The 22202-nt window shown below is 47.2% G+C and overlaps 1 protein-coding gene and 1 pseudogene across 1 annotated transcript; both read left to right on the top strand.

The window, feature by feature from the left end:
- Window positions 1-220: 220 nt before the first annotated feature.
- On the top strand, window positions 221-2025 carry LOC103652478 (uncharacterized; annotated as a pseudogene).
- Window positions 2026-11689: 9664 nt separating this feature from the next.
- Window positions 11690-12623, top strand: LOC100277704 (uncharacterized). Its single transcript, NM_001151205.2, has one exon. The coding sequence runs from the start codon at window positions 11872-11874 to the stop codon at window positions 12466-12468; it is 597 nt and encodes a 198-aa protein (NP_001144677.1). The 5' UTR covers window positions 11690-11871; the 3' UTR covers window positions 12469-12623.
- Window positions 12624-22202: the final 9579 nt, after the last annotated feature.

Consider the following 22202-nt stretch of genomic DNA (forward strand, 5'->3'; position numbering starts at 1 on the left):
ACGGGTCCTGGCCCACGCGGTTGCGCCGTAACTCCGGCGAGCAGCCACACCGCCGCCAGCATGCCCCGTCGTCGCCTGGAAGCAGGAGCAAGCCTCCCGCCGCCACCCTCGCGTTGCTAGCCCCCGCCCACCGCTCCCACCCCCGCCCCTGCCGTGAGAGCAATGCAACGTCGTGATTCCCTCTCTCCTTCCCATGCCCCCACCCCACCCCCGCCCCACAATGCCCGCCATCGATGCAGCGCCCCCTCCCCCACAGACACGCACACCCCCATCCCCCACCTACCCCACCGCCATGGCTGAGCTCCAAGACGACCACCGCCCCGAGCTCATTGGCCTGGGAAAGATGGCTGCAGAAGATAGTTTATCATCTCTGGTCTCCAGTGAGGACGAGCCAGATTTGGATCCAGTGCATTCCAAAGAGACTCAGCTTAATCCAGGATCGGTTTCTGCTTCTACGGTGTCATATCGCAGACAAACATCAAAAGAGAGAGCTATTGGGTTGGCTCCTGAATTTGCTTTCTTTAAAGCAGATAAAGATGAGCATAGTGAAGATGATGATGAAGAGCCTTGTCCTGACTCTCAGGACTGGCCAGGCTCATTCGTAACTGTTGTAAGGATGTATGAAGCAAGAGAAGCTAAGTTGAGAGCTCGAGAGTTGAATTCTTTAAAGTTGAACAAATCTGCAAGTAGGGTCATTGTTTGATCGCCTTCAAAGGATGGGAAGAATCCAGCACGAGCTCAAGTTGCCCCATCACTTACAAACTTATGCTTAAATACTCTTGCGAAACATTCTAAATGTATTGGATCACTTGAAGGTATTCCAGAGGAGCTAAAGAATAGGTTGTTCAAGATTCTGTGTCACTCTAGGAAGATGAATACTTATCTTCTCAATGAACTATTGTGTGATTGTCCTACAGAACGACATCTCAGTGAGTGTTCATGGCTGAGTGAGGATGACTTTGAGAAACTTTTGGGAAATGCAGCATTGAAAGCTTGCAGGTACTATTTGTTTACTCTGTAGTTTCTGTGCTATGGACACATTATTTTTCCTTTCAGTACGATCTTATTTCTTTTGGATAAATTAACGTGTGAGAACTCATTCAGTGTTTGTCTTAATGTAGGATCTACATCTTGATATATCTGGGAGATGCATGTCTGATTACATATTGCCAACTACCTTAGCTAAGGTTCCTAACTGTATGCCATTGTTGAGAAAAATATCTCTGAAGGGAAATTATCAGCTTTTAGATAATGGTTTAGTCACAATCATCTCGGCTGCACCTTCTTTATGTTCCATAAATATGTGTGAGTGTTCTCTTACTTAATCTGGAATCAATATTCTTGCAAACAAGTTACATTCAGTTCTTAGAGAACTGTATATAGCTGATTGCACAAACGTGGATGCTATGGCAATTCTTCCTGCTCTACAAAAGATTAATCATCTAGAGGTTTTGGCAATGTTTGGAATACAATCTCTGTGTGACAAGTTTGTGAAGGGGCTCATTCCTGTGCATGGTTCAAGTCTGAAGGAGTTAGCATTTGCTGGTTGCTTATAAGTCGTTGCATATTCCTACTTTAGGAAATAGTTTCCTTTTGGAAGTATCAGTACCATAGTTATATTACTATTATGCCAGTATTCAAAAGCAACATGGAACTGTATATCTGTCTTGCTATCTAAATGTAGGGAACTTACCTCAGCTTCCATCAAGACTGTTGGGGAATATTGTCAAGAATTAACTTCATTGGATCTCCGCAACTTGAATAGGCTGCGTGACTCAGCACTGTGGCATCTTCGTGGTTGTAGGCTACTAAGGAAACTAAGGCTTCCAAGAAACGCATTCAGGTATTGCCCCACTTCCCCTGATTTTTATTGACTGATCCAAATTTGAAGTGCTTCATTACTAAGCAGAATTAAGTGTTGTGCAAACATTCATGTCCTTTTATGTCAATTTTTAATGTGTATCATTGCATATTATTGTTTTCCAAACTCAGATGCATAATGATTATTATGCTTGTATTTTTAGCTTCTTTATGGCATTCTAATCATTTGTCAATGCTAACTGAATTGCCTTTTCTATTATGTTTATGCATTGTACAAGTGCTGATTTTTCTGACTGATCGTAATGTGGGCCTGATAGTAATGTCATGACCCACAACTTAATCACTTATAGAACTAGAGGATTTAGTTGTGAATCCGGACAGGGTCGGTGAAGTAGATGCTAGCCGCTGCCGAACTTGAGCACGGGGATGCAGTCAAGCAGGTGGTCGATGTCCCTAGCGTGGATGATGGTAGCATAGAGTCCAATCTCCTAGAGGTAGGGGAACACAGCAGCGCAGCCCCGCGGGAGTACAGTGGTGTCTGGGAAGCGCCAGAAGCCGAGGTAGAGGGTGCGGAGGGAGGCAAGGTGGAGGACATCGACGAGGAGGCTCACGGAGGTCGGTAAGTGGCGGTTGACGAGGATGAGGTCCTCAACTCCCCCACAATGAGGACCTAGAACAAGTACTGGAGCGCACTGTAGTGCACGAACAACACCATGAAGCGGTAGGTGAGGCGCACAAAGCGGATGGGGCCCTGTGAGAACAAAGGACACGAGACACGGTGTCTGTGACTACTAACCAGTTGACAAGCATAGAGCAGCCGTCGTCTTCATGCAAGACGAGGTCGGAGTCGTCGAGGACGAGCAACGTGGAGGCCTAGACTCAGCACCAGTGCCTGGACTAAAATGAGAGGTGCTTAATCTCAACAGTAATGGTTTTGTTGTGCTAGAATATTTTTTTGGTTCGTCATGTGGATTAAAATTTGACATTTTCTATCACATTTTTTAAGACAAAATGTTCATATTTGCCGCTATGTCATCCTCTTCATACTTTATTTTTTTGCTGCAGCTCTCGTTCCAGATGTGGACGAATCAGATGCAAGATATGTTGAACTCAAAAAAGGGTGACAATGCATTTCGACAGAAGGATTTTACTACTACCATTGATTTCTATTCCCAGGTTTAATGTGTTCTGCTCTTCTATTTTATATGGATGTCACATAGATGCTGGAGTTGCATGATTGGATGTGATTAGAGTCATAGGTTCAATGTCTTCCAATATGATCCCTAATATATTAAGGCACTAATGGAAAACAGCTCTGGGTTATATACGCTAAAAATATTGCTGTTAGAACAGGTATATTGCAGTTACCTGAAGGTTGTTGTTGTCTTGGTCTTTTCTAATTGTTCTTTATCATGCGGTTTATCGAAGTTGGTACAATGGTTTCCCCAACCACTTATGCTCGACGTTGCCTGTCATATCTGATGAATGGCATATGCCACATGAGGCATTGGATGATGCAATGAATGCTCTGGTAATATCTCCCACATGGCCAACAACATTCTATCTTTAGGCACCACAACTAGAGTTGCATTTCTTGTTTCAGGTTCAAAAATTAGTTACCTGGTAATTTCTTGTCCTATTTTGAGCCCTGAAGATTTCTTTAACATTTTGAGTTCTGGAGTTTGGAGCTTCCAGGTGACGGATTTCATCTCACTCAATAGTCTCCTCGCTCAAGGAGTTCATCCAAGCTCGGTGGGTGCAAGCCTGCAAGGTGAGGTACTGATGATACTTATTGCCTTAACAATATCTCATATGACACATGTTTGTTATCATGCCTTAGCAACATGTGTCCAGTGCTTTTACTTGCAAGCTGATATGACACATGTTTGTTATCTTGCTGATGTGCGCAATATTGATCATGTATGTGCACAATATTGTTCTTGTTATATATAAATGGGTCAAGCATTCATGGTACAGTTCACACAAAAAGTATATATTGGCATTATGTCATATTACTGTCATAATAGGAAGGGCATCAGAGGTATCATTCTATAACATGTATTGAACACATATGTAACTATTGGGTAGAAAAGCACAACATTTTACCAGGTGCCACCATCTTTTTTGTTGCAGAGTTGTATATTTTTAGCCCACTAATATGTAAAGCACAACACTTTACTTGGTGCCACCATCAGACGTCTTATTGGGTAGAAAAGCACAACGCTTTACCGTGAATGGGGCTGCCTCGGCGAGGGCACCATTGAAGCTTCACACTTTGTTTTCTGTACGGATGAGAACAACATACGAGGCAAGGTGAACGGTGAGCAAATATACGTGGAACTACATCTGCGGATCTGCTGCTGTCTCTTCTCCGTACTATCTCTTTCGACTCCATTCAATTTTCCTCTCCCCATTTACTCTTTTTGATCAAGGCAATTCAGTAAATTACACCTGAACCTTTATCCACTTTGTTCTTCTGTGTACTGGCCTCTTTAGTCTCTGTGGTGGATGGTAGAGGCATGGCTCTCCCTCACGCAGCGTCGTGCCTCCCATCCTCATCGCTGGCGTAGCTCCTGTCTGGCTCACCATATCTCGCAATAAGGAAGGGATGCACCCTTCTTTGATTTCCTCATTATGCCTGCCTTTTCTATTTGTTTAGATCTTGTCTTATTTTGGGTGTGGTTGTTCTTCTCACGCAGGTTGTTCTCTGTGTGTGGCCAAAGGGAAGAAGAAATCACATTTTGACGATTAACACAAGTAATTCCCCTTCCTTGGTCTCCCTCAGAAGTCATATTTTGATGATAGAACTTTGTATGCTTAACATGTTCCTTAGAAGTTAGAATATTACGTATCCAGTAAAACTGATTTCAAAAGTTATGTTCTCATCATGGATTATCTTTATTCTTTGTTTTCATGCAAAATATAATTTTAGAAGCATGCATGTACGTGCATGCTCTTTGTAATTTCAAATTTCCGGAGCAATATACCTGGTGACCTGGTGTATATCTCTTATCTCTCATACTGAAATTGCAAAAAACACTAGAATCTATCAAAAGTTTATTTTATACTTATTCATCTGAATATCTAAACTCTATTTATCTATGATGGAGAATTTTTGGATTTTGTTATTAATGTACACTATCCTTCTATGGAATCAACGTATTTTATTTGAGATGTCAATGACAAAGCATATGTACAATCTTATATTATTTTTAGGTATACAAACATCCACTTTTAGTACTACTAACAAAAGTATAGAATAACAATTAGTTTTTTTTGCATATCAATGCATTTTATCGTAGTACTTCACATCTCAATGTATTTTACCATTATATATTGACTCCGTAGCAACGCACGGGCATACACCTAGTTTTATTAGAAGCCTCTAAAGTCTACCGAAGACGACTTGGACGACGGGGCGTGCGTTCTCGAAGTCCCAAACAAATCGTGAGAAAGATACAGAGAGAGAAGCAATCATAAATTATGGCGATTCCATGCTCAAACATTGTTCTAGCACCGTTCCAATGGCCCAATGGTATCTGAAGCCCATGCAGAGCGATATCAGTAAACCAGAAGGGGAAAAACTCAAAATATAGAAAAGACGGCCCGTAGATTCAAGATAAGCCCAAGTAACCATGTTTCGGATGTGGCCCGATAAATGGGGCAAACAGCGTTGAATTTCCAAAGTTGGCCCATGAGTTACTCTAGGTCAAAGACTTTCAGCTCGGATAGAGTTAATCATGCGATTGGTCCTCAGACGTTGGATCAGCGTAACAAGGTGTTCACCTTAGATCGCGCCGCCTCCGATCCTCCGCGACTTTCATTCTAGTGGCATTTTACGTCTGCGATGCCATGTTGCGGTGTCGTGCGATCGAGTCTGGCCCCTACGCGCACTAGTGAAATTCACAAGTCTCCATGGCGTGGCCACTGGCCAGGGCTAACGACTCCCGACAACGGTAGAGGCCTGCTATTGGTGAAGGAAAGCCGGCATGTGATCCCAAGCGCATGCAGGCCTGAGCAGCGAGCAGATACGATACGATGTACCGTACCGCGTTGCCTTTTTTTTAACTTTAGAACAGGGGAGATAGAGAGCACACCGATAAAAATTGGAGGAAAATATATATAAGATCGAGGTGGCATTCCTGCCACCCCCCCCCCCCCCCCCCCCGGGCAGTCCATCGAATCGAAGAAGAATATGTTCTGGAAGGAGGAGGCCGGGTCGTGACGCCAAGGCATGCAATGCACAGTCAGACTCCACACGCGAACATATTCCTCACAATATTCGATTCCTGTTGAACGCTTCCAAATAGATATATAGATACGTCCACACGGTAGGGTTATTATTTGTTAAATGAAGTCCTTGTCTATGCGTAATGAAAACATAACAAGGAAAGACACAACTGGTAAAGGATAAGATGTACGTGCTCCTAGAGTCCTAGTGCAGGGACGTACAGCCTGATGCACTGAACACGTACTGCAGGGAAGCACTGGGTACTTTGGGTGTAGGGCCGGACGCCGTGGAAACTCGAAAGCCGAAACTCGCGCTGCCGATTTCCAACTGCACTGTTGGCGTGCGCGCAGGCGCAGGTCTATTATCTCGTACGCGCGCGCGCAGGCGGGCGGGCGGTCATGCACGCACGTACGCGCCCCCACCACGATCTCGAGTGGAGGAGAAAGCCGACCGCCCTATCTAAACCTGGATACCGCAGAGAAGAGATAAATAAAAAAACAAACACGGGCAGAGTTGATACGTGAAAGAAAAGAAGAGATCAAGGAATCATCATCACCTACTCAACCCAACCCAACCCAAGGTCCCAAGCGTTCCAGACTACATGCCGTCGCTCTCAGCCAAAAGCGGCCAGCAGATTCGATTCGCGCCATAGTAAAAACCCCACCCGTTCAAAAAAGAGGAGACGCTCAACTCCTCGTAGGCAAACAGCAGAGCAGCTCGCGGTGAGTGCTCAAGTGGAGACCTCTCGATCGATCGAGATGGTTCATGTAAAGCAGCTTGGGCGCTCTCAGCCTCCCGTCCCTTTTGCTGCATGCCTAATGGCAATTGACCGCGACAGCGGAGCACTATAGAGTCCGCTGCTGTAAAGTTAGTCCCGGCGTTGTTCAGCCATTTGACTTTTGCCGCGATGGATGGTGGATTTCGATCAATCGGGCCCTGCCCGCCCAGGCCCAGGCCCAGGGCCGCCGGTCCCCATCCACGCACGCTCACTCTCGCCGCGTATCTTGCTCTTTCTAGGACGCTACCATGGCTCACGTCGGATAAGACCCTGTCTCGGAGAAGTAACGAAAGGAAGAATTCTCATCTCTGTGTCGATCGCCCATTCCTTTCATGTAGTGTTTTTTTTTTTGAAATTTGATCCCTTCGAATTGTATGTTGTAAGCTGACCTTGCTGTATATTCTGTCTACAGCACCAAATAAATCAGGTCTTCCCCTGTACCATCCAAGTCCACTTGAGCCGACTCTATTGCTCTCTATGATTTGAAGTAATCATCCTGCAGCATCCGCGCGCCGGGTTTAATTAGGTCGAAAGAAGCGGCAAAGTAACATCCAGGGTGTGGGAAGATTTATAAGTTCAGCAGTGTCCACGGCCAAAGAGAGACGACGATCCACCACCACGCACTCAAAGCTTCAGCGAGAATTTGGGCGTATCCATAGGCAGGTGCCCCAAGGAATTTGAACGGACCCAAACTGATGCGGGGTGAAGGAACGTACCGATGGAGATGGATGGATATATTTATGGATGCAACCAATCTGTCATTAGCTACAAGTCGGGTCTCCTTAGCCTCTCCTGTGACCACAGAGACCTGAGTCCGGTCCCCTTCCCATGGCAGAGACGGGCGACCACGGCACTGTGCGCGACGACTCCAGCACAGCATGCACGTACTGGTTTCGGATGCGTACATACGTGCACGCATTGACGCACGCACGCCAATCGACAGACAGGTGTGGTCCGGCTCTTATTGTGCCATGCACACCTGTGATTCTTGGCAGTTCGCATTAGGTGCGACTAATAAAGGTCCCGTTTGGATAGTTTTACCGTCGTAGAAACTGATTTCTTAAGGAACAAAATTATTTCTCGACGAATCAGACCCGCGGTTTTGTGAAAAATGATTGATTGGCAATCGTCATATGCGTGGTTGGGAGAGAAACAAGGAGTTGTAAAAGGCTAGTACTTTTTTTTTCAGCTTCGCCTCTCTTCATCGCTGCCTACGTGAAAGCATTAAAGAAGGAAAAAAAAGAGCTCCACCCATAATATTGTTCTGAAAAAAAAGATGTTTAGCAAAAGAAAATAACTCATAAAGCCGTTCGAAAAAGTGTGCTAAATATAAGCCCTAACAACTGTCTATAGCAAACTAAAGCGCACCAGGACCAGGGTGCGGATTAGAGCTGAGATGCATGCATGGATGATTCAGCGATCCACAACTGGCGAAAAGGAGCTCTCTATCGATCGATCGACATGGACAAGACATCGTATGCATGGCAAAGAGCATCGAGGCTTTACTGTGTGGCCACTTCGGCCTAGCTAGGCTGCCATAATACATATAGCCATATAGGCGCACTGTTTGCGCTAGCTGCCTCTTTAGAAAGAGAGGAATAAATAAAGACCGCAGCCAGCAAAGTAGCACTACGCCCTACTAGCAGAGAACTTGTTCGAGAAAAGACGAAACATAGAGAGAAGAAGGGTAAAAAGAAAAGAAAATAAAACCCCAGACGCATGCAATCGTGCCGTTCTCATCTGAACCATTTGTCGTCGCCGTCGCGTTATCTGACGAAGAAGAACGAAGCACATGCAGAGACTGTCTCATCAGCTCTCGCGGATCGATCGACAGCGCACCAACCAATCGAGTGGTCTTTGGTCTGACGGGTGGTCACACGCTACAGGGACACTCTCGCGTAGTTGTGGCGGCCGTTGAGGACGACGAGACGAAGAAAAGGGTTTTCAGGCGGGCGTTATCTGAGCGTGGAAAAGGTAGCTTTAGGGGCAGCAGTGGCTGCGATTCGCCACGGCAGAGATCAAAATATTGGCAGGAGAAAAAGGCGAATCGCGAGCCCAAAAGAGACGCCGCCGATTATCGGTTCGGGTTCGGGACCTGTCGTTTCAGCCTGACGCGAGGCGGCCTAATAGGGCGTGTTTGGTTCGTTTCGCAGTGGAGCCTGCCCGCTCCAAACAGGCTAGCCAGGGCCTGGCTCCCGAGATACAGAAATGAAACTCGTTTCTCCACAGCCTGGCTCACAGCGAGATGTTGCATCCCGCAGTGCAGGTGAGCACAGACATACAGGCAACCAAACACCGCCCCTCAGCCCACCAGATACAGAGACAAGCAACCAAACAAGTGTACGCTGTATCTCACCAGCCTGGCCGGCCCATATGCAGCCTACCAAACACGTCCATAATGAACGTGCGTGTCATTTGTGGTGCCGATCATGATCAATTCTTCCTGCTGCACTGATGCATGCTGCTGCGTCACCGCTTTCTCGGCAAGGTCACGGTCTTCGTAAAATTTGGCGGCGCCGAAAAATATTTACAGTTATTTAGATGCGGAGTACCCAACCACTGAACGGCATTTGTCACAGTCACTGTTAGTTCTTAGCCCGTTATTTGTATAGTAGTTAGCTCTTTGTTATAACATATGGCGCATTATCTCTCTCACAAGGATTTTTTGGTTCTCGATCGTGTCTAACCGGCTATAAAAATAACTGTCCGTTTCTCCCCTCTCTTCTTTTCTCTCTCCTCCAACTCAGTACTTACCTTTCTTATAGCGTGTTTTACTATACTTGCTCTATGGTGTGGAGGAGGATCACTTTGGTAGCTCTTTTTAGTTGTCCCCTGCTATAGTAAGTAGCACACTAGCACCCAACCAAAATATTCGCTGTGGCGACTCGACGCATATATATGACTCCACGATCATGGACACGAGTGGATAACGTACGCTTCAGTAATCCACGCACGTACGTCTTTAGAGAGCTTCCTCTACTGGGCGACGCATGGCATGTGCTTCGTGGTTTCTGACACGGATGTAGCCGCCCCCTCTTCTCTCCCCCTAGTACGTGACAGATGCTGAATTATCCGCGGCCCCAAAAGGATTAAACGAACGTGTCGTCTCACGCATGCAGGTGCAGCAGGGCGTACGTTACGTCGCCCTCCCGCTAAAGGCGAGAAATATTCTCCCTGGAATTAGCATGGGAGGTAGTAGGACAGCAGATCGCGTCTCGCTGGCCAGATGCTTCGGCTCGCGGACCATTAGAGCAATGGCATGACAGGAGGAAAGGAGCCCTTTAATTTGCCCGGCGTCACGAAGATTGAAACGAAGAACTAACACACAGGGTTTGACGTCGACGTCGCTGTCGTGGAGCACATGCCGAGTGCGCATGGGCATGCAGCGCGCACACAGTGACGCAGTGTGCGATCTGATCCGGTCCGTCACGCGCCTGCTGCTGAAGGCTGAAGCCTACTAGGCCCCAAATGGAAGAAGGGGGAGGCGCGCGCCGGCAGCTGCACGTTCTCGAGTCCCAGCGCGGAGACGACGAGAGGAGGATCCCACGCGCCTCGCCCGACGCGCGGGGCTTGTCTTGCCTGCCGACCACGCCAGAGTGCGGCTGCGGCTCGTGTCCTGCGCACCGTCCCCTTCCCAGCGCTCGACACGCACGCACATATACTACTGTACTTCCCAGCACTGTAGTGCGTCCCTCGGTGTTATACGGGCCCGCCTGACCACAGGCTTGCCAGATAAACTCGCCACGTGTGTCATGAACGAGAGACCGCTAGCTAGCTGCTCTGCGGATTACTTACTACTCCGTCACTGTCGCACACAGCATCTGGTGTGGCAGGTGAGCCTCCGCGCGTATAGAGATAGAGACCCTCGCTCCGCCTCCGCCTCATCCCCTCCGCTAGCTATGCTCTCTGCTCCGCCGGACCGGACGTCCGGACCGATCGGCCGGCCCAGAGCGTTGTCCAACAAGGCGTGCATAATAATCTCGGTTCAGACATGCGAGCACACAATCATTTCTCGCGCGATGCTAATTGTCCCCCTAATCAGCGGCGCGCGTACTTGTCCGCCCCATGGCAGGTCGCTGGAGCAGGAACACCATCAACCGGCCTTCATTCATTGCAACAGCGACGGCACGGGCCGGATATGCTTGGTCCATGCCCAAACCACCGCATCATATGGCACAGCGTACAGGCACGTATATTACTGCTGCTCCCTGCACCGTTCCCCACGTCTCTCTCTCTCGTACGGGCTCTGCGTTCCACAGCATCATCGTGCTTAGTGTGGTCCTGTTCCACTGCCTACGGTTCACCTAGGCACATTGCGTGACATACGCGTCCACCACTAACTACCACGAGACCCAGTCCCCTGCGTAACACAATTACACAAGTACAGGCAGGCCGAGGAGGATAAGAAAGATGCATGAAATGCAAAACAGACTGAACATCAGCGATAGACGGTTTGAATGTTTCACACACTTTCTTCCTACTCGGTTCTTTGCCACAGCCCACAGGCGCAAAACAATGTACAAGAGACTGAAGAGAGTGAGCAGCGGAAATAGTACTAGAAAAAAAAAGAGGGGCGGACCAGCTGCCGCTGCTGACTGTAGTGTGGACTGGCAGTAGTAGTAGTGCTGCTACAGCATTCAGCGGCGGCAGGTGCAGTGCAGAGTGCAGACTGATCTCGCGCAAGAAAACAAGAACCAGCTCCCTCCCCACCCGTGGCCTGCCTGCTACCAGTACAAATACCCGTGCCTGCGCGCATCCCCCTGGTTCATTCTCCAGCTAGCCCGGGCTCAGGAGCCAGTATCCCAACAAGCTGCAGGTGCAGCTATATAAAAAGCGAGCAGCTCGGACATACCCGCACCAAAAGGACCCAACGAAGTCCAGCCAGCTGAGCTGAGCCTCGTGAACCAGAGCATTTGCTCCTTCCTCGTCCTCCTCGATCGACCTCTCTCCTTGGTGCCGCTGCCGCCATATATGAACTGCTAGCACGCGCAGCAGCCAGCAGCTGCCGACCGGCCTATAATCAGAAGGCCAGAAAGGATCGATGGAGACCATCAAGTGCTGCATCGCGTGCATCCTGCCGTGCGGGGCGCTGGACGTGGTGCGGATCGTGCACTCCAACGGACGCGTGGAGGAGATCAGCGGGGGCCCCGTGCTGGCCGGGGAGATCATGAAGGCGTACCCCAAGCACGTCCTCCGGAAGCCGCCGTCCACGTGCCCGGCCGACGGCGGCATCGTCGTGCAGAAGCCCGTCATCCTGCCGCACAATGCCGAGCTGCAGAAGGGCAAGATCTACTTCCTCATGCCGGTCATGGCCACCCCGGCGCCCGAGAAGCCCGCCGCGAAGCCACAGCCGCCGCCCGCCGCCGGCCAATCCGCGGCGGCCGCTTCGGTGGCGAGGAGACGGCGCCGGAGGAAGGACCACGCCGCCGCACGGCCGGACGGAGGAGGAGCGGCGCCCGCCTGCAGCAGCGGGGCCGGGGCCCGGCCGCCGGAGGGCGAGAAGGAGCGGCTGCTGGCCAACGAGAGGTACCTGTCCGAGATCATGAAGGAGAAGGCCTCCACGGCCAGGGACCGGCGGCGAGGCCGCGTCGCCGTGTGGCGGCCGCACCTGGAGAGCATCACCGAGGATGACTTGTAATCAAGCAAGGTGTCTTCGATTTTTTTTTCCTCCCACCTTTTGTTTCTCTCTCCATTTCTTTAGTTTTAGCAGCGTGGTAGTTTCGTGGCGCTCTCTTTTGTTAATTCCTCCTGCTTTGCCTCTCCTTGCCCTTTGGCCTTTTATTTTTGTTGCCATCTTTTCTCCGGCCCGTCTCCTTTAGAGCACCATCATTATCATCTTCGTCTACCCTGCTCTCCTCTCTCTTACGAGATGAACTGCTGTGAAGAAAAAAGATAGTACGATTTTTGCCATGTTCTTTCTCTTTACAGCAATTGATGATTTTAAATAATGAAGTGTATAATACCAATTAAGTTATATGCATTGACCAATTTAACTTAAAATCTTAAGACGAACAATATCGACCCTATGACGTTGATAGATTGTGCGAGCAGATCTCTAGCAAAAGAAAGAGATGTACGCATCGATGCATGGATCTTCTCTCGTGCTTCACAACAGGCGAAGGACAGGAGCTCCGCCTCCGACCCATTCTTCTTTTTCATCCATTTTTTTCTATAAATAAAGTGGAGCAGTGGCATTGCTACCCTGCTACTGCTAGTAGTACAAGCAGCTCTAACCTTGATATCCGTCCACTCCGACTTGTTAATTCCTCCGAAAAAAAATACTCCCTCCGTTTCTTTTTATTTGTCGCTGGATAGTGCAATTTTACACTATCCAGCGACAAATAAAAAGAAACGGAGGGAGTAGAAATTTGCGCTGTACGTTCCATATTTTCCTTCCCTTTTGTGCTGCAAGCCTGCAACTGCAACTGGGACTGCAACACGGGAAGGCAGGAAGGTGAGAGAGGAGGGGGGCCGCCGCGAGCAGAGTCGCTGGCCTGTGGCCCTCCGAATGCGTCATGCGTGCATGTTGCCCTGGCCATCCAACCATGATGAGCACACGAAAGTTCTGAGAGGCGCTTGGCGCTAGCACTCAATGAGTACACCAATCATTGCCGGCAAGGCCCATGCATCCGCCCGCCTCCGTCGCTCCACCACCACTACCAGACCAGAGTCGTCCAGATCGAGCATGGATGAACGGACGGGGCTCCGGCTTTAGGCCCGGTGTGGCGCCCGCCATTGACGCACGTCACTCAACAACCATCGTCCGTTCCTTCGTTCGTTGCAGCAACCAGCTCAAGACTGAACAACACCGTTAGGCGGCCGGGGATTAGGGATAAACCTCACCCGGGCCCGGCTCTCCGCTTTAATTGACTGAGCTGGCATGCACGATCGATCGATGCTGCGGCGTGTCTGCGTGTATATGAATGTCTTGCTTTGCCTTTAATAACGATTTCATTTCATTCCCGCAAGGGATTTTCAGGGTTTTTCTGTACTCCGGAGGAGGGAGAGTAGATATATAGATATAGCTAGCTCTCATGCTCTTTTCAGTTTTCGTTTGGGGGGAAAAAGCGCGGCAAAGTATAAAGGTTCCTCATTGCAGGAGCAATGGATTTGACGTAAAGATGGGCACGTACAATGTGTTTCGTCTCCGTCTCTCTCTCTCTCTCAATCAAACGTCTCCAGACCACTCAACAACGCACTGCCTTATCTGAAACTCCGAGGGACGCTTGGTTAGTTTATTCCCCCACGAACGAATCAGCGAGGTACACGTACGTAGACGACTGGAGAGAGGTACGTACTGCGTATACATACCATGGACCACACTGGTATGATATATATATATATCAAGCAGCTAAGTACATAGTATATAGGAATATGATATGACATGCTAGCTAGCTATTAGAGATGGGATACACATGCATGCTAGAATAATGGAGATATATTGCTTTTGCTGCGGGGTGCATGATTATCGATCGATGATCTCGCAACTCAACCATCCCCCACCACCCCCACACACACGCACTCGCCTAGTTTATTAATCCTTCAATTTTCCCCAGGAGAGTGCTGGCTATCTACTTGACGGATTTACTAATGGATTTGGAAGCTCCCTTTGTTGCCCTAATGGGGTGCATAATCACTAGTTTCGCGCCGCTTAGCTTCGAAAAGAAACCCGCCCCGGCCCTAGGCACGACGCCGTCGCCCGGCGGGCGCCGCGCTGCCTCGGGCTCAATCGCGCCCCCCGGGCCAACTCATAAACCAATTAGATTAGATGCAGGAAAAGAAGAAGAAAAAATCTTTGCATGATCATTGCTCTGGAATGGAATTTTCGTGTGGAATATAATGATAGTCCAATAAACATTTGGCCACCGGCCAGTAATCACACAAAGCTACGATCGAGAGCCCACCTTTTAATCAATCAGTCTGCTGTAGAAAGAAAGGGGAGTTCAGTGCATCTCGTCCGTTTCTTCTTCTCCCTTTCAGTGCGCTGATGACTGATGGAGATCGAACAATGGCTGCTCTAGCCAAATTTACAACGACCAAACAACTGGTGGGCGGTGGCTAACAAGCTAGGACTAGGAGTACTACATGTTGTACTCCTCCACACGCCCGTAAATCAAATCCTGGAGTAACTAATTGGCAAGTTCTGATGGGACTAATAATGAGCCGCGCCCTAGCTTGATGTGATGAAGCTGCGCTGTCTAGTTTTGTAATGCCAAGTGGATGCATGGAGCGTGGTAGCTTGCATTGGTGTGCAGATTAATAAAGCTAGCTAGGGGACCTTTAAGCAACTGCCAAGCTGATAAAAAAAGAAAGAAAAGAAAAGGGAATTGATCGGGCGCTTGCATGCATGTGTCCCGGCCGGGCCTCTTTCTTCTTTGTCAGATGGATACGTGCTAACTGAACTGTTGTGCAGCCGTGTAGGCTCCCTTTAGCTGTACAGCCATACCATACCTGACACCTCCCAATATATATATGGCTGTGGCCCTAGCTTTTAGCCCGTGTGCCTGTGACGACATGTGTACCGTGAACGTGAAGCTGTCGACGACGAGACCTAACTAGCTGTCTATGGCGTATCATTGCCAACTCAGATGTCTATGGCGTATCGTGCGCACGCATGTGTGAGCGAGCGCACAAGTGATTTTCGTGCGCGTTGCCAGAGATTAGAATTAAGATGCATGGTGTGTGGGTGGTGGGCCGTGTCTCAAAAGCTGTGTTGATCTCGGGGCTCCGAGTGGGCCAAACCATCTTTATATATGTGCACGCAGATGAGCCGTGGACCACAGGCACCATCATGGCGATCGTCGACGGCGCATAACGCAAGCTCGATCGACGGCAACAAGCTAGCTAGGTGAAGGTGATGAGGTCTCGTCGTCTCCCTCCGATCCCTCGACGGGTCCCCTTTTGGTGTCGATTCCCCGTCCGCCGAGTCGGAGCTCGGCCATGTGCCTGAACGCTGGCCTTTTGGCGAAAAGCTGGGGAGCCCAACTGCCTCCAGGGTAAAAGCTGGATGATGATCTAAGCGGCAGGAGCCTGCTGCTAGCTCGCGATAGATTTGACGACATGACAGTGCCTCTAATTAGCGTACGTAATCCTCGTCAGACAGCCGAGTCTTCACTTTTAAATTCTTCCTTCCTTACCTTGCAGATGCAGTCGTCGCCGTCTACGCGTAGTGCTGGGAATCTGGGCCGGACTTATAGGGCCAGCACGAGCACGATTAAAAAATAAGAGCCCAAAGCACGGTCCGACACGAAATAATATATGTCGGGCTAGCACGGCCCGAAGATGGATTTGGGCCAGGCCTCAAATTCCGACACGTCGGGCCCCCGGCACGGCCCGTATAGATGAGCCGGGCTTGGACCGGCACGACCCAATTAAGCCCAATCTGTTTAATTTCTTTAATTTAGTAAGATATCGACTTTATATTGTTGTTATATTTGGAGTTTATGTGGTTAAATGATGCTAGAATTGTTTAATATCTTTAATTTAGTAAGCTATAAACTTTATATAATTATAATATTTTGATTTTATGTGGTCAAATATACGGGTCAGGTTTGGACCGGCACGGCCCAACGAAGGCACGACGTGGTTTAGAGCCGGGTTGGGCCACTCTTTTTATACTTCGGGCTGGCATGGCACGACCCAAAAATTGTTTGGACTTTCCTAACCCGAACCCGTTTGGCACGAAGCAAAATGGGCTTGGGACGGGCTGGTCCGACCCGGCCCAATTTCCAGCACTATCTACGCGCACTTGTGAATAATAGCTGTAGCACGCACCAGCATTTGCAGCGAACACATTCCGAAACATTTAAAAAAAATAAAAAATGGCAAGTTTGAAATCCAAGGAGTGTGGTTATTTTACTGTACTTGATTGACGTGTTCTCTTTCAACGAGCTGTTTGCGGCCGTGGCATGGCGCCCTCGTCAGTCGGCAGATCTTCGTCGTGAACTATATATGCAGGTTCATAGCTCCACTAGTTATTGTCAGATGAACACAGAATTGCTACTAAAGATTATCTCTCTCATTGGCTTAGCTAGATATGCCGTCAGAATATGGTGAAGATAAGGACGGCAAACGCGACATGAAACAAAAGCGATATAAAGTTCAGAAAACAAATACTAGGAAATGCAAATTGATACGCTATCTTGATGTACTTCGGATGCATCTAGGCCATATATGAGCCGATATTTGATCACTGGATGGCCATACGAAGTCAGTTGAGGCCCAAACATTAGTCAACAGAAGCGGAAGGCACACTCAATTCTCCCTTCTTCCTTTTGCAGTAAAAAAGGCTCGCCTATTGTAGGGGTTTCTGTTGGGTTATACACGCACAAAAATACCCATGAAAAAAACAATCTAGGAATATTTTTAAGCCGACTAAGTCACCTTCACCGACTCAATCTTTTGTGGGTGTGTTTGGTTGGGTGTCCAACCCTTAGACCGGTTCATAAAGACAGGCTTAGGTCTTGTTCGGTTAATCCCGTTACCTATGGATTGGATGGGATTGAAAAAAATGAGAAGAAATTTGACTTGATTGGGTTTTAAATCCACACAATCCCACTCAATCCACATGGATTGAGAGCTAACCGAACAAGCTCTTATTTGGACGGTTGTAGGTGGATTGTAGCCTGGCCTCATAAATCTAATGTACGAAGGAAATGGCCTTAAACCATTTTTATATTGATTTTGGTGTTTGATGATCATCACAACCTTTTAGACTAACTAGTTTTCTCAGCCTTTAATTCGCAGGTTCATAAGTTTAACAATTCAGTTTCTAAGTCAGAATCAGCTCAAAACCAACCAAAAAGGGGTAAACCTAGAAATACTAACATGTTTCTAAGTCAGAATTCAGTTTCTAACATGTTTGTCTAAGTCATAGAAACATCCTCAAGGGCAACCAAATCAACTTGGAGAAGAATTGGAAAAATCTACAAAAAAATGGTGGTGCACCGGACCATGTGCGTACAGAGGCCGAGGCTCAGCTTCTCCTCAGATGGCGCACTAGACCATTCCAGTGGCTATCCAGACTGGTTACGCAGAGAGCATGTTTTCTAGACAATTGATTAGTGAAGGATTGGACCGGTCTGGTGTGCACTCGACCGATCCGGTGTGCACCAGACCAGTCAGGGGTAACAACTAGTTCCAGATTCAATGGTCACTTGCTTACGTGGTAGGGTCAGGTGCGCCATCGAACCAGTTAATGTTCAAACTATCCGTCAAAACGGTCAGGCTTTTTTACTTGGTTATAACTCAAACACAAGGCCATATAGAGTCTTCAACAAGTCCACTGGATTAGTTGAAGTTTCTTATGACCTTGTGTTGAGACTAATATATCTTCCGCGTCTTTGTGTTGATCCTCATTTGCGATTTACTTCTTCCTCTCCCTTTTATCTCTAGTTCACTCACTTGCACTTGATTTCGTATTAATTAAGTTGCTCCCTGAAGTAATCCACAATCATTTGAGCAACTTGTGCAGGGAGAACTCTTCCTCCACACTCTGATCTTATTCATTCTCGTTCTAACGCTAACCCATGGTTGAAGTTTGTGATTTAAGTTGTAAATTACAGGTTTTGCCTATTTACACCCCTAGACGACTTTCAGAATGACATTTGGTCAGGCTAATGGGAAACATGCGTATCATATCGTCGTGTAATGACAACAAGGTCCCATAGGTATTTGAGAAGTCCTTAAAGTTAAAGAGACAACGAGAAGCATAAGTAGGAGGCTCGTTGGATTGGGAATACCGTTATGGCTACCAGGGGCAAAGCCAGCTAAAAAACAACTCTAGTGCACACTCTATCAAACATAAAGGAAAATATACAATTTAAAAATACATGACAAATTTAAGGCCGATATTAGCAAAAAAAAGTTATTTCACACTGGTGCACGTGCATCGGGGAAGGCCAATGTGGCTTTGCCCGTGATGGCTACTAATATGTCACACCCGGTTTTAGAAGGTAAACTGAATGCAAACCATGTACGTGCCAGGATCAGAACTCACATACATAGCAATTACATAAATGACTCATCATAGCACAATGCTTCGAATAACAATAAGGAATAAGTAATGATATTAAAGACTAATCCTTGAACTCGTCGAAATTCTGGAACTCCTGGAGATCCGCCTCGACGCCTTCTCTTTACCAGAGCATAGATTGCACCAAAGGCAACCTGGTGTTTTGTGAAAGCAAGGGTGAGTACACATCAACGTACTCAACAAATGTCTCGTTTGGCTGAGGTGGACTAGCTTTATGTGGAGTTAAGCTCAAAGCAGTTGCTTTTAGTTGGCCAGGTATTTATTATTAGTGGAAGCCAAGTTTTAGCAATAACCAACCCGTGAAGCATTTCCTCATCGAGGAAACATTATTATAATCATTGAACCTAAATCATAATTAGAACCATTGAATCTCAGATCATCTGTATCTCGAACCATTTGTATTTCTAGTCAAAGAGGATCCCAAGGCCGCTCTTAACCGTGAGCACGGCTGAAATACTAGTTTCATTGCTCTGCAGAGGTTGCACACTTTACCCACGAGTCATGATTCCCTTTCTGCCCGGGGAGAGCTAATCCCCATTAACCACTACCTAGGTGGCCTGGCAGGGTATCACTACGTAGCCTTTACAAAGACTCCCCTGGTGCATAGCTGCTCGTTAGGTTTCGCCAGTCATATAAACGCAGTACACCTCCCCAAGGTGGGTGACTAACAAAACCAAATCGAATGAACCTCTGCACCCCACCTTAGCAGAGCGAGCACTACGCCCCGACCCCCATTGACGGCCCTCCGGCAAAGCCAACTATACCCCCAGGTTCATCTAATTAATCAGTTAAGGGCGTCCCATTCCACCCTCATGGTTGCACTGTTATCCCGGGTGGTCACTCCATGAACAGGTCCTTATGGAGAGGTACTCAGGAAAAATGGCCTGAGCCCCCTAAAATGTCACAAGATCATCATCGGGATAACATCATCGTATCATAAATGTTCACATCATGTTCATTGATTAAGTTAAAGCAATAGCATGAACTAACCATAATAACCCAAAAGGTAATCAAGGGCAAGGTAAATAGAAAGCTAGTCAATCCTTAGGTTTAAATTAAGTAAAGCGGGACAGTGAATTATGGAGTAAGTAGGACATAATAGGTCAGAGGACACTTGCCTTCGCCAAATAGATGCTCAGGGTCTTCAACCTTATAGAACTCGAGGAGCTTGATCTCTTGGTCGTCGAAGCTTGACTGTCGATTCCTCGAAGCTTGGAGATGGATCGCCCTCTAATCGCAACGCGAAGCGAAGACGAACAGGCACAAGCAAGCAAACACATATATGCATAAGAACATTACACCATACCAATACAAACATAATAAAATATGCAAAACGAAATAGAGCGTGTTACTACGGTCACACGAGGAAAAAGAAACGTGACAGGCGGAGCTACGATCGAGAAGTTATCACGTCTATACTAAACGAGTATTAATCATAACATTTAGTTTGACCTGATTATATTAATCGATATTTATTTAAAATGAAACTAGATCTATCACACAGTTTTAATTAGCTGACCATACTAACCATTCTTAGTAAAATAAATAATTTAAATAACATCAGCGACTCTAAGGGGGACAAATTAGCGGAGCGAGACGAAACACGTAATGCGTGAAACAGCACGACCGCACGCGACCTAGCGCGCGCACCACGCACGGCACGCGCAGACAACGTGACGACGACGAACCCAACACGACAGCGTGCAAACGGTGCGCGGACACGCGCGACATAGCACGCTGACGACACACGAAACGGCGTGCGCGACCAGCGCGAACGCGCATGCCACCACTTGCGGAACAACACGCGCGATAGGTCAGAAAACTAAATAGGTGACACGTTTATACTAAACAAATGTTAAATAAATAGAAAGTAGTTAAGTTAATATTTACCATGTTAATATTTACTATAAAAGCTCAAGTGGAACACTATAGATTTAATCTAGTTAGAATATTAATCTAATAAATATTAGTCAAGCGAATCTTAAGTTAATTATCTAAAATATATGACATGACGAATTAACCCTACTAAAATGAGTGTTTATAAGCGAAAAACAATTTATTATCACACGCAGACGTCGCGAGACACACGCGAACAGCGCGCGTGACACTCGCGAACGACATGCGATGACATGCGTGAAACAGCATTGCGGCACGCGAGACAATGCGCACGACAGCGCGCGACACGCGTGAGTAGGAGTGGGCGTTCGGGTTACCTGAAAATTTCGGGTCGGGTAATTCGGGTTTTTAAAATTTCGGGTTTTGAGAATCGATACCCGAAATTACAACGGGTTTTGTAGTACCCGAAAATTCGGGTACCCGGAATTTCGGGTTCGGGTATTCCCGAACTACCCGAACTATTATGTCGGCTTCATAAAAACATATACACCATATTAAATTAGTATAAAAATATAGTTTGAATAATGATATATATGGACATATAAAACACAAGCAATCTACAATCACAAGTTATGCACACTTACACATAATTATAGATGTACAAATTAATAATTAAGCATGACATGAGTACATGACACATGAAAGTTTGGGTAATTCGGGTATTTCGGGTACCTGATTGTGATACCCAAATTACCCGAAATAAATTCGGATTTTGCAAGTTGCTACCCGAAATTCCCGAACAAAATTCGGGTTTCGGGTATTCCGGGTTCGGGTTATGGGTTTTTTGCCTAGCCCTATGCGTGAGTTAACGCAACTACGTGCGAACAACACGATGACGCGCAAACGATGTCGTGCACGAACAACAACAAACAAATAATTAATTACAGATATTTAAGCTGGTATTAATCAAGTTAATTAACATTTATATTTATAAATGCCCGAGTTAAGAACTACAACCTAGTTTTAATCCTTAGGTTTATTCCTGAAATCCCCAGCGTCTCTTTTAGAAGATGAGCACGACGAAGGGGTATGGCCACATACTAACCGTTGGATCCGCGCCCCACGGTCAGGATTAAATCTGGCGCTCATAGGCCATGTTTGGCACAGCTGCTGCTTGTTGAAAAAGCAGCTTATCTGATAAGCTGGTGAAAAGCAGCTTCTGCTTGTTGGCTGCTTTTAGTGTATTCTGAGAAGCAGCTGAACTGATAAGCTACTGCAGAAGCTAGCTGTTTGGCAGAACTTCTGCTTAAATTTGTGAAGAAGCTAAAAATAAGTTATGCCAAATAGGGCCATAAACCGGTACAGCCGTCGGATCAGAGATCCACGGCCCATATTTTAAATAATCGTGATCAACCCGAGACCGATCGATCACGATCCAACGGATTCGGTTTCACGCGTGAAGCGTTACCCTAAGTCTTAAACGCTAACGTTCATTTTAGATC

Source organism: Zea mays, chromosome 3 (genome assembly GCF_902167145.1).
Source record: "Zea mays cultivar B73 chromosome 3, Zm-B73-REFERENCE-NAM-5.0, whole genome shotgun sequence".
NCBI classification, from domain to species: Eukaryota; Viridiplantae; Streptophyta; class Magnoliopsida; order Poales; family Poaceae; genus Zea; species Zea mays.

Coding starts and splice junctions, on each gene's coding strand:
- LOC100277704 (NM_001151205.2), top strand. CDS start 11,872: ATGGAGACCATCAAGTGCTGCATCGCGTGCATCCTGCCGTGCGGGGCG.